This window comes from Thunnus maccoyii, chromosome 7 (genome assembly GCF_910596095.1).
Source record: "Thunnus maccoyii chromosome 7, fThuMac1.1, whole genome shotgun sequence".
NCBI classification, from domain to species: Eukaryota; Metazoa; Chordata; class Actinopteri; order Scombriformes; family Scombridae; genus Thunnus; species Thunnus maccoyii.
This window is the reverse complement of record NC_056539.1, coordinates 26,425,476-26,438,076: the sequence shown is the minus strand read 5'-3', so window position 1 is coordinate 26,438,076 and position 12,601 is coordinate 26,425,476. Positions and strand designations below refer to the sequence as shown.

At 44.6% G+C, this 12,601-nt stretch overlaps 1 protein-coding gene across 1 annotated transcript in view; it reads right to left on the bottom strand.

Annotated features, from left to right (window-relative positions):
* syde2 (synapse defective 1, Rho GTPase, homolog 2 (C. elegans)) overlaps positions 1 to 11,954 on the bottom strand; it is a 51,145-nt gene extending 39,191 nt beyond the window's left edge. The window contains exons 1-3 of the mRNA XM_042415958.1: positions 9,654 to 11,954; positions 1,315 to 1,616; positions 370 to 763 (exon numbers count right to left, since the gene is read on the bottom strand). Of these exons, the coding sequence (XP_042271892.1) occupies positions 370 to 763; positions 1,315 to 1,616; positions 9,654 to 11,763 (2,806 nt within the window). The 5' untranslated portion in view covers positions 11,764 to 11,954. The remainder of the gene's footprint in view (positions 1 to 369; positions 764 to 1,314; positions 1,617 to 9,653) is intronic.
* Between the last annotated feature and the right edge of the window lie 647 nt (positions 11,955 to 12,601).

Here is a 12,601-nt window from a genome sequence, read left to right as displayed (position 1 = left end):
CACAAGAAAGAACTGAGCTAGTACGGCTATGTTAGCTGTAGATTTCAGGCAAACTCTATGTCTGCCTATAGTTGTATATCATCAGCTACATGTAAAAGTACTTATACAGTTAGCGAGGAATGACTGTAAGTCTGTCGATCCTTTGATTGGAAACATTTTCAACACCGGCTGTAATTAGTCGTCAAGGTGTGCGCAACCGCAAGAATCTGCCGAGAGTGACTAGCTGAGAGACAAAACGACAGACAATAATTGGCCCTCGGGCATCGGAGAAAAGAACAAACTGAATGATGTATCCACAAAAAGAAGGAAGGGAAGGGAAGTAAGAATGAGAGGAGGTGTGTTTGTGTCTCTCTTTTTTTTTTAACTTACCTTTGGCTTTACTGGTAGAAGGCCCCCCCTCCTCCTGAGGTTTGCACGCGAGCATCTGTCTGTGCAGATGTAGTGCCTCTGTGGAATGTACAGCATTCCCCTGACTCCCATCTCCTGTACCGCCACCGCCACCGAGGCTTTCCCCGAGCGCCTCAGGCCCGGCGCCGCTGCTGCCCTCCAGGGTCCTCCCACTGTGACCCACATCTCCTCCCCTACTGGGCCTCCTCTGGGGCTCAGCTCGAGGTGGGACGAGCAGCCGAACTGAGGGTCTGTGGGACATCTCCGGTTCATCGTCCTCTGGGATCGGGTTGTACCAGATCTCTCCTTCATCGTCCGCATCGTTCTCCTCTGCTGGGTCTACACTCCGAGGATGAGGAGCCTGACTGACACTGACCTAAATCGAGACAAAAGCTAAAGTTAAACTTCAAGGAAAAGACGCCACATTAACTTAAACACCTACAGCAACCGCTGTGTTGGATCCTGTGTTACCATTTTTTGGAAACATTTGGGGAAATGCACTTCTTAGGGAGACTTAGATGAGAAAGTAAAAACCATATCTTATATCTGTACTCTAAATATGAAACTACAGCTGGTTAGCTTAGCTTAGCATTAAAACTGAAACCAGGGGGGAAAAGCTAGCCTAGCTCTGGCCCAAGTGGAAGGGAGCCGCAAGTCACTGCACCTTGTAAAACCACAAATTGTCATTTTTACATATTGGTTTTTGTATAAATTAAACAAACAAGATAAAATGTTTTAAGTAGAGAGCCTTAGAGGAGGTGGTTGGCAGATTTTTTAAACTTTTGGACAGGGCAAGGCTAGCTGTTTCCCTGTTTCCAGTCTTTATGCTAAGCTAAGCTAACTAACTCTCAGCAAGAAAGCAAAATAGCATTTTTCCCAAAATGTCAAACTATTCTTTTAAAACAACGGAGAGACCTTGAGGCTAACCTGAGGCAGGTGCAGGCGGACCGGCCGCGAAGGAGCTCCCCCTGAGGGTCTCAGGTGGTCTGGGGAGGGACTGGGAGGAGGAGGCAGCTGATGGGAGTACTGGCAGCCCTCCTCCTCAGCTCCCAGCATTCCCTGCAGCTCGTCCTTGGTGCAGTGGTTCCTCCCAAGGGAGCTCTGCTGCAGCCAGTTGCGCTTCTTGGAGACAGTGATGGTGTTGAGATGTGGTCGCCATGTCGAAATATCATTGGCCTTGCCCACCTCGCGGCTGTTAGCACAGGGGGTTTGGACATTCTCAATGAAAGCTGAGAAAGCGATGGAAACAGAAAGAATATGAGGGTTACAACCACCTGCCAAGAGACAATAAAAAATTATTTGGTTGGCATAAAAAAAGCAACTAATCACGATTATCACCATCGTCATTAAAATAACGATTGAACATTGAATGACTCAATCTAGTATTTAATCTCAGACTATTCATGTCCTGTCAAGTTGATGAAAACATCTGTATCAAGAAACCACATGTGTAAAAATACTGAATAATGCATTTTTCCTCTGTTACTAAAAAGATGCCACTTGCTTTGTCTCATCAAATTATGAGGTCTTATACCTTCTGATCAGACTTTTATCGTGTTGTTTTTTAATGACTAAATTTTCAATCAAACTTCCACAGGCACTCTGGAGCACCTATCCCCCCCCCCCCCTCCTTTTTTCTCCTCGGTGACATCCCATTTCAGGAGTGTCAGCTTCGGAAATATCTGGGCTCTGAATTCAGAAGAGATCACAGGGAGACGGAGGGATTGAGCACACATATCTTCCATAACAGCAACTTGGAAAAAAAAAAGGAGCGAGAAACTGCTGGCATTACAGCTGTGAAAATAGAGCACAGAGGGGAGGGGGTGGTGTGTGTGTGTGTGTGTGTCTAAGGGGTAGGACGATGAGTACAGCCAGTGGTGATACGTGCGCAGTGAAAAGGGACAAATAATAGAGATGATGACGTGGTCCCTTAATGTTCCAGAGAAGGCAACAAAAGAGCGCCTGCATTGCTCTTAGTGTGTGTGTGTGTGTGTGTGTGTGTGTGTGTGGATGTTTTGCTCATGAGATAGTAAGATTTGTATCCCTTGAAATCAAAAAAGTACCTTTGTAAGTCTAACATGATTTTATTTTCACAAGGGTTGATGAGCAGATGCCAGCCAGAGAAAAACAAGCTCTGTGCATGTGTGTGTGTGTGTATGTGTGTGTGTGTGTGTGTGTGTGTGTGTGTGTGTGTGTGACGGGGAGAGAGAGAGGTGCTGAGGGCAGGGTCTTGCTGTAACTTGTACAGCAGGCTCGTGTAAAAGACTGTTTTGATCCTCAGCTCCCAGACGAGCCCCTCCACATGCTTTAATGACAACTTCGCCTTTCCTCAAGGAAATGCATTTTCATGCACGCCAGGCTACATCCACCAAATTATAGACTTGGGGAATATTTTCACTCTATGCAATCGAAATTTAACCCAGGGCATCCAAAGTGTGCATGTGCGACTGTACTATTAAGAATTGTGAATGAGTCAGAATAAACCACAACAGGGTTTTCTTTTTTCTTTATTAAGCCGCAGCAGTCTAACAAAAGAGAACTGAAGTACATTAAAATTCACATGGTTTCATATTACATAACTTCTACTCAGTAGATTGATGTACTTTTTTTTGCTTGGTTGCTTTTATTGACAAAGGCCTGAAAGCGGCACACACAGAGAGAGAGCAAAGGGCTCCGCTGGGATTTACTTTTCTCTGGAAGTCAACCAGCCCCCTCTGAACAGCCTCTCTCTGCTCTTCTGTGATCTACAAGGCAACTTTATTAACACTTCAACAAAGCGACTGTTGACTCGCAATAACTGCTACCATCTCCAGTGCCTCCAAAAATCCCATAAATACCAACTTCGGAGTTCCTCTCACCACGAAAAAAACAAGTCGTGCACTTTATTTCTCTATTCGATGCTGACTTTTTTTTCCACTATGACAACTATGATACAAAGTAGGATGAAACTGATTCTGTCAGGAATGCCATTCCTCTGCGTTCCAGCTGATTATATAAGACGCCGCTGAGTATATAAAACAGCTTTCAGTGGCTAGAACAGAGGCCACTTTTAAGGCATTCCTAATCTCCACAGTGAAAAAAAAAAACAAACAAAAAAAAAACGCCTGAACAGCAAAAACACAACTCATTGCAGCCTCTCAGTCATCCGTTTAATTTGAATTCAACCAGACCACCACACTGCAAAGGATACAAAGCAAATCTTTAAGTGTTTCTTATATTCTGCTTTGCTTAATTTACAGAGGCTTTCCAACCAGAAACGTGAACATGAAGCAGCGATGTGTTTGCATTAGCCTGGATTAGGACTGATGTTGCGTTTGACGGCCTGGAGCTCAGCAGCAGCTTTAGCATGTGCCAACTACTGAGTGAAGGGGAAACGTACAGTATGTTTCTGGCACTTTACTGAGTCTCATGGGTTGATGTGTAGGCAAGCTGTGCACTGTAATAATCTGCTATGCTTCGTTTTCAACTGTTCCGGTCCTGAAGTTCCTCGTAACCCTTTAAACTCTTGTCTGACAGCAGTGTTGTTACTCATATTCGAATCTACACCAGAGGGACACTTCTGGGATGTTTTATGATTAAAATAGTAACAGCATATTTTTTTTCTAAACTAGCCTTCTAGACCAAAATTCCCAAACCGCAGACTCTGCCACCAAAGCCAGGCGAAAAAAGATCAGATGCTTGTGCATGGAGTTGTTGTCAGCATGCCATCTTCTTTAAGGGGTCTTTCATAACTGGAAGAGGATGCGTGTTCTGACACGAACAGCATTCCAGACCACAGCTTCAGATTTTACAGCCTTCCCTCTGTCTCGTTCCACTGTCACACACCTTCAGAGGAGTAACAGCTTCCCTAAGCAACAGCACGCCACTGCTTTGACTTAATGAGTGAGAATTTAGAAATTCACACTGCTATCAAATATCAAACCATTTCAGCGTTCTCCGGCTTGTCTCTTCTTACGTCGGCGTGTCAGTATCGCCCCTTCATAATGCTGATGTGAAAAAGTACTTATTATTCCAGCAGAAGGTTATTATACTGCGGCACATTCAGCCCGATAGAAATAGGTAGTGGAATCTCAGAGTGCTTTTCTTAAAAATAATGTTTAAACTAGTCCTTACCAAAAATTAACAATAAGGACACTTGTGGATGGAGAACAATGAAGGTGTTTATAGAGCTTGAACGATTAGAATTAATCAAATAGTCTATCAACAGAAAATTAATCTGTGACTTTTTAAATAATCGATTAACAGTTTGTAATTTTTCAAGCAAAAATGTTCCAGCTTCTTGCTTTTCTTTCTTATTTATTTGCCCTTCATTTATATAACTGTTAATCTTTGTGTTTTGGACTTTTTGTCAGACAAAACAACATTTTTCACAATATTCTGACATTTTTAAGACCAACCAATCAACTAACTGATGCTCACTGCAGCAAGTTTTTGTTTAATAAAGGCTCCATTCCCCTCTAGTTATTATTTGGCGTGAGAGACCTATCAACTATAAATCAAAACTAAACCATAAACACAATACAGAGCAAATACTGTCAAATACAATTTCCATAACGGAACTAACACAGCCTGGCTCCCTGTGTGCTTTGTTGGCATAAAGATGATGTGTTCAGGGCACGGAAATCTCACACCCCTGACCTGAAGGTAACAGATGGCCAGAGCACATAATACAAGGATGCACGTCTACAGGAGAAAATAAAGAGCAGAAGAGGCGGTGCACGGATGGGGAGGAGTGTTATGGGTTTGTCTGAGGTGCTGAAAGGAATGCAAACTTGCAAAGAAAAAAAAAGCTGATTTCCTGGATGTGCTGGTATGAACCTGCGCCATGTGAGCCTGACAGTAAACCCTCACTCCAATTATATTCCTGATCTAAATCGTCTGAGTGACTGAATCTTTTTCTCCTTGCAAACACTAAGACAAAACACTTGAACTACTTTCCCATAGGCTTTTCCTTTTATTTGCTGAATTCCTTTTTCTTCATAGAGGCTCCTCTTTTGGTAAGTGCAAAACACACACCAGCTAGTTTTCTCGTCCATACAGACAACACTTTGTTGTGTATACAGAGTTCGGGGGCTCCCCCCTCTTCAGAGGGAATCTTTTGCTGTGTGCCATACATTCCTGTTGACATGAATTCACATGGTAATGAGGATTCTCCGAGTAGATTTTTCTTTTTACACCAGGACAGGGCTGAGATCATCCAGGGTTGCATCACATGTCAACACTTGCATCCCACTGAGGCATCCTGGCAGCACAGCCTGCTAATGCAAATACCACTTCCTCCTCAATATGTTGGCGTCAAACCCAAATTATTTTTAATGTTGGAGCTCTTCCAAAAATGGATATAATGCTTCAGGGGTGGGATTTTTAAAAAAAAGACACATTTACTCCCAATGCGACCCAGAACACTGGCCATTTAAAGGCCCCTCAACAAAGCCTCCTGATAAAATACTGCCACATAATTTTTTTTTTTTTTTTACTGATAATCAGTCATCTGAAATTGCCAAACAAGATGCTAGCATTGGCCCCATCATGTGACTCATACAACTCATAAACCATCCTGCTATGAACCTGCGTGCCTCAGGTTTCTCCTTCATCATCTCATATGTCTCTAGAGCTACCATCCTTCATAAATCTGTCCAAGTACAGACACAGCAGAAAAGACAAATTATTGTACCTCCACCATCAGCCGTGGGTGTTTGTGTGGAAAAAAAAAAAAACAACTCCTCTGCAGTTCAGTAACAAGGTTTTTGGCACGGTGCAGAAACCAAATGCCACATCGTTCTGACATGACTTGACAACAGTTGAGTGGGTTTATGTTACACCTGCGTTCTCAACTAATAGCTACATTGAATCACTGAGCAAGCAGGAATTAATGTAATGAAAATGTTGAGCAATAATGCATGTTAAACCTTATACAGAGCATATTTGAAAGTTATTATTTTTAAAGGAATAGTTCGAAATGATTCACTTACTGGCGGAAAGTTAGATAAGAAGATCAATACCACTTTCATGTCTGTATGCTAAATATGAAACTACAGCCAGCAGCCTGTTAGCTTAGCTTAGCATAAAGACTGAAAACAGCTAGCCTGGCTCTGTCCAAAGGTAACAAAATCCACCTAAAAACACCTTTCAAGCTCTAATTAGCAAATTAGAACTCATGAGTTTGATTGGTACAAAAACTAATTGTAAAAATGACACATTGTGACTTTATGTTATGTGTCAGACCAATTCTTGGATATGGCCTGTTACCAGGCAACAAGCGAAGACTCCAACAAGTTACTGCTCCCAGCCAAGAAATAGTCTTGACACATAAATCCCCCTAAAACCATTACTTCTCGTTTTTACCCTCCTTTTTCTGCGTGGATTTAACAAACAAGAGGATGCTAATTAGCTAGCTTTAGACGTATATTTGGACTTTTGGCATAGCCAGGCTAGCTGTTTCCGTTTGTTTCTGGTCTTTATGTTAAACTAAGCTAACCTAGCTTCAAATTTGTCAACCAGATATAAGAGTGGTATTGATCCTCTCATCTCATTCTCCACAGCAAAAGCAAATGAGTGTGTTCTTTTAAAAGCTGTTTTTGACAAGATAGAAAAAGCTATTTCACTATTTTTCCCTCAGTGCTGCTCTGTTCCAAGGGAGCAGTGGTGTACTGGCCATCGGGCATACCGGGACAAATCCCGGTGGGCCAGTGGACCATCAAAAAATCCATAAAGCTTTTACCGACCCTGTCTGCCTCTTTGCCGGGCCTCATTCGGGGTGCGCATGAGAGCGTGCAGCATGCATGTTCCAGGACTGGGCTCACTGGCCAATCACAACCAAGTTATATACTGTACATATGTTATCGACCCTCACCGACCCGACCCGAGCAACATCGGGTTTGACTGATACACCACTCCTGAGTTCAGGTCTGGCCAAAACATGACACCTGGATACCGCCTGCCCGCCGGCACGCCAACCAATGCTCTGCCACAGCACAACACAACAAAACTATAAATCCTTTCATTGCAAACACAAACATGTATGTGCAAACAGGAGTTGTGCATATGCACGCCGCTCATCTGCACAATAACTCTCATCCGCACATTTACGTATAAGGAGCTCAGCTTTGGGTAATAACTGACATGATCTTTTATATTGTAATTAAAGGACAAGTCAGCACAGAACTAAATTAGCTCCTGTCTAATTAAGCAAATGCTTCTGGCGTGAAATATTTTGTCCTATGACTTCATGGTGAGGTTTAATTTCCAAGTATCTGACTCTAGGGGAGGAACAGGTCTTATTTTAGAAAGTCAGAAATATATAAGTATTTGCATTAATTAAAAGTAGAGCAATAAACTCTATGAAAACTTTCAAGCCAAGACAAGAAATTCACTGGAGCTTTTGGGAGCTTTGGCATTTCTTTTTTATTTTAAATGGCTCTTTGTGAGGCGCCGAGAGGCCCAGAGGGGCAAGATAAGCCCGCGGCTGACCTTAATAAATACCTAATCGCCCTTCATTTTGTTCATTCATGGTGAGGAATTAAGTGACACAACGCAAACAAGTTAAACAACAGGAATGGCATCCTAAATATTCAATCCAAAGTCTCTTTAAAATGCGAGTTACCATGGAGCTGTCCAGTGCAAACGACTGGGGAGGAAGGCAACATGACAGCCCAGCCCCCCTACTCTCAAACACACAAACACACACACACACACACACACATACCACCACCACAGAATAACTGCAGTGGCTTCTCTCCTGCTTCGGATTCCTCTGGCCACAGCTGTGGAAAAGTTCAGCAGGGACAGAGAGAGGGGAGAGCTGAGCAAAATGGAGAAAAAAAATGAGAATCAAGGGGAGGGAAGAGACTTTGGAAACTAATATCAAGAAGAGTCCTGTCTTTATTTTAACAAAGAGAAGGGGAAGAGAGCTTGAGATGTATAGTTGGAGCTTTGCTGAGCCAACAGCAGCTGGAAGTCAAACACAGACGCCTTCCCCTCTGCAGCCTCAGAGAGAGAGATCACACTCTATTTCTAGCAGCACAGCAGCAGCGACAGTCAACAACAGCCTGCACACATGGCAGGTCATCTATTTGCTCTGGAAAAGACTGTTGCAACAGCACACACACTCGGATACACACACACACACACATATGCTCGAACACATAGAAAACTATTACAGAAAGCAAAAAAATTGAGCGGTAGAGTAAAAAGAGCTGGTTTTAGATCCATACAAAGCAAGCCCATTTCCACATCCTATATCAGAAATGTCAATACAAAGTTTTCCACACAGACAGTTCCCGAAGCAGATGATTAAATTGGCTAACTGCCATGTTTGCAGTCAGTTCGGGTCAACATGGACGAAAAGTGCATTTCATTTAGTAAAACTTTTCCCAGTGAAATGGTAACTGAATAAATATGCAATGTGTGCACCCGGCATAGATTTAGAGGAGGTCACCATCGCTGCAAGGTGTAAATGCTATTAAAAGTGGGTAAAAGGAGCTCGAGGTAAGACTGTTTTGTTTCTGAGGTCAAGAATGAACTTGTAATCTCAACTTTTCAATCAGCAACAGTTGAACATCTACTCCATCTGCTGAGGAAGATCGGGTGATATGATCGAAAGCTCCAGCCTCTAAATTAACCCTGTGGTAGGATTGTTTTGCCAACTAGGTAAATGTAGTTTAGACCGCTTTGCATCCCTCCTAAACCCTATGTATCTTGCATTTAACTCATTTTGTATTAATTACAGATTTAAAGTCATGTTAACATGTATCTCCTGTTGCTGTGGCTGGTTTCATGATACAGATGCTTTCATGCTTTTTCATGTGCATCAACACAACACTATATAATCAGACAATCATTTGGCATTTTTGTGCATAATCAAATGCATTCACAAACACACACACATACACACACAACCCCACCACCAACACCACAAAAAAAACACTAGCAGAGGAGAGTGAGTTAGTTGTTACTCAACTACACTGTGAGTGATCCGACCTACAACCTAAAGTGCTATTAATTTAGTGTTAAAATGCACCTAAATTAGTGTGAAGGAGAGAACCCGCCACCGGTTAGAGAATCTTAAAAAGAAAGCAAAGAGGTCTGAGGTGTCTCGTCCCTTTGCTTTGCATCCAGAAGAGGAGGAGTGCAGGGTGGACCGCCACCAGACGGAGTTTACTATGAGTGGAGGAGGATGACAATAATCAGACGGGAGGAAGGAGGGTGAGAGTTCCCTGATTTAGAGGATCCACGGGAGTTGAGGCCACTCCGTGTAGCCTTCCTACCTGGCTGCTGCTGCCGTGGTGACTTGACTGTAGGTGACTTGGCCTTGACAGATTTAACCCCTCGGCTGGATGTGTGGACCCCTGGTTTACACCCCCCGAGGTTAGCTTGGTCCTGGTTTTGGCCTCCGCTGCGAGGCAAAGATGGCGATGAGCCCTCAATGCGTTGCTTCATCTCGGAAGACAACAACCGCCCCTTGTGCATCCACTCTTGCATCTTGTTGACAGTAACGCCGTGCCCCTTGTTGACTGAATTGGCCCCTTGTGCGCGGACCCCGGTCAGCTCCTGCTTGTTGTCGTGACCCTGATGTGACGAGGCCTCAGCATTGCTGTCTGAAGAACCTGTGAGGCTGTTAACTGAGCTGCTGCTCACGTTGAGCTGCCCGCCACGGTCCTCCTCACCGCCGGCGTCTTGTAGCAGCTCCTCACTGCTGGTGGCATTGTAAAGCACCTGAGGGTCTGACAGCTCACCTACTCCTGTGACTTTAGCCCCTTTACCCTCTTTAGCTGCTTGTAGCTCTGTAGCCCCTGTATCACTAAAGGTTTCTGGACTTTGTGTTCCAGGAGCTTTAATACACAGCAAGGGTCCACCTGGATACCTGATAGCTCCGTCACTAGCAGAGCGCAGTAATGTGGGTCTTATCTTGCCCAAGGACAGGTTCACCATGCTCTTACTGTTCAGCCTGCTTTTAAGGCCTGACTCAAGGTTTCCAGTGAGGCAAAGCAGGAGTGAGTCAGTGTCAGACACCTGCTGTGGGCTGTGGTCACCTCCTGAGGACCAGGAGTCGCTGTCCATGTTTTTGGCAGACAACCTTGAGCACAGACTATCTCTGGAGTGGCTACTACAGGAGGAGGTGGCCTGCTGCTCGGTTAAACCACCACTAATCTGCTGCACATCCAGGTTGATATCATTCATAGCATTGATAAGGAGATAATAAGCCTCTTTCAGCTGGTTCCTAAGCCTGTCTGTTTCCTGCGCACTGTTACTGTCATCAGCCTGTCCTTTATCCTGACCGGACTGGGGCAGCTCTGCAACCTCTGCTCTGTCACCAGCACTTTTTGCTCTAATAGTTTCATAAAAAGGCAGAATTTCATTATCATAGTAATCCTCATCTTCACTGTCTAAAGGGTATCTAAGTGACCCCTCTGTGGCGCACAAGGATGCCATGTTAATTTCGCATATGTCTAGCTCTGTGGGGAAAAACGTCGGGCTCTGCAGACAGCCTACTGTCCCCCTGATGTCCCCTGCATACTCAGGCCCATAGCTCTCAATATTTCTGATTAAAATGTTTTCTTCAGTGTTGCCAGAGATGCAGTTTGGATTCACAAGTGCTGCGCAAACTGGCGAGTTTGTCTCCAAAGTTTGGTTGTTGTCAAAACTCCAGTTGTCGTTGTGTACATTTACAGCCACTACAGTCCCTGCCATGTGCCGGGGATGTCCTCTGTCCAGAGGCTCACTATCAGCGGTAGTAACCCGGCCCTCTGGCGGCTTACAGACCCCGGTGTGCGGCTCTACCGGTGCGCAGGACAAAACGTGATTTGAATTGTCCCCAAACCCGATTGAATCCCCGACGCTGCGCTGCCGCGAGACCGCGACGAAGTGTTTTCTCTGGACATGCGGTCCTCCGAGCGGGACCTCCGCCGATAACGTGATTCTGTCAGCGGATCTGGGCCCCTGGTGGCTCCTATCTGCTCCCCTAAACACACCATGCCCCCCAAACTGCACGTCTCTTTGAAGTGAGACCCCCAGGAGCTCCTCATTAACCCGAACCCTACCCCCGCTGCTCGGCTCCTGGGGACGTGCGCCGGCCAACTCCGCTGCTCGGCTCCCCCGGACTATAACAACCCCCCCTGTTTGCACCATCGCCCCGTCAACACAATTCTCGTACGTACTCATTCTCTCTGTCGTGCAATCCAGCTCTGCGAGCAAGACTACCGGACGAGCCTCGTCGGAGTCTGGCTGCAAAACTTTTTCTTTACCTTCTCGGCCCCCATTCGCCGCCGCCGCCGCAGCAGCAGCAGCAGAGCCGTATCCACCGCCGACCGTCGCTCCTTTCTTGGATTTCTTCCCCCGGAGTTTCGCTAGTAAAGTCCTCCGCAGAGGATCAGCCATTCCTTTCCTTTGCCCCCAGTTAATTCCTCTCGGTTTCTTTCAGCAGGCTGGCTCCTGAAGGAAAGAGCCGAGTGGGTTCTCCTCGCTCGCCGCGGTCAAAGCTCGCCGGGCGGACGAGCTCCTCTCCATTCTCCGCCGTCACCTCCGCACTGTCGCTTCACTCACTCCTGGCTCACTTCACTCAACTGCACCACCTCTCTCTCCCTCTATGTCTCTCTCTCTCTCTCTCTTTCCTCCACACACATAGAGAGACGCGCACACACACTTTACCGCCCTCTTTCTTTCTCTCTAGCGCCTCACCTCACCTTCTCCTCGTGTTTGCAGCTCAGATATTTGACATATTTTCCTGGCTCAAAGTCCAGGGACCTTGTACTTAAATTATTCGGAGAAATTTGCACGAAGCTTCCTTGTAACTAAGCTGTACATCTGTAGAAAAAATCATTTGTAGAATGAACACAATTGCACATCTCATAAAAGAAATAATATATTGCATAATAACTTTAAAATTAATGTCTTCATTGATACCTCATACATAGTCTAATTTACGAATGCTTCATAGATCAATTATAACTTTGAAAAGTTGTTTTTCAACTGTGAAAATCCCTTTTGCTGTTGCATCTTCTCCCCATTAGGCTTAATGGCTCTAACGTTTTAATAAGCCAATTCTGCAGTTAGAAATGTGAATAGAGTGAATGGTGATTAGGTTGGTGCTGATACACCAACAAGTCTGTAGTTATAAATGTTAATGAGCCATTACTAAAAATGTGATGGGTGTTTTTTTTAAATAAATAATAAATTCTGAAGTTTCAAAGATTAATAATAAGTAATAAACTGCTTA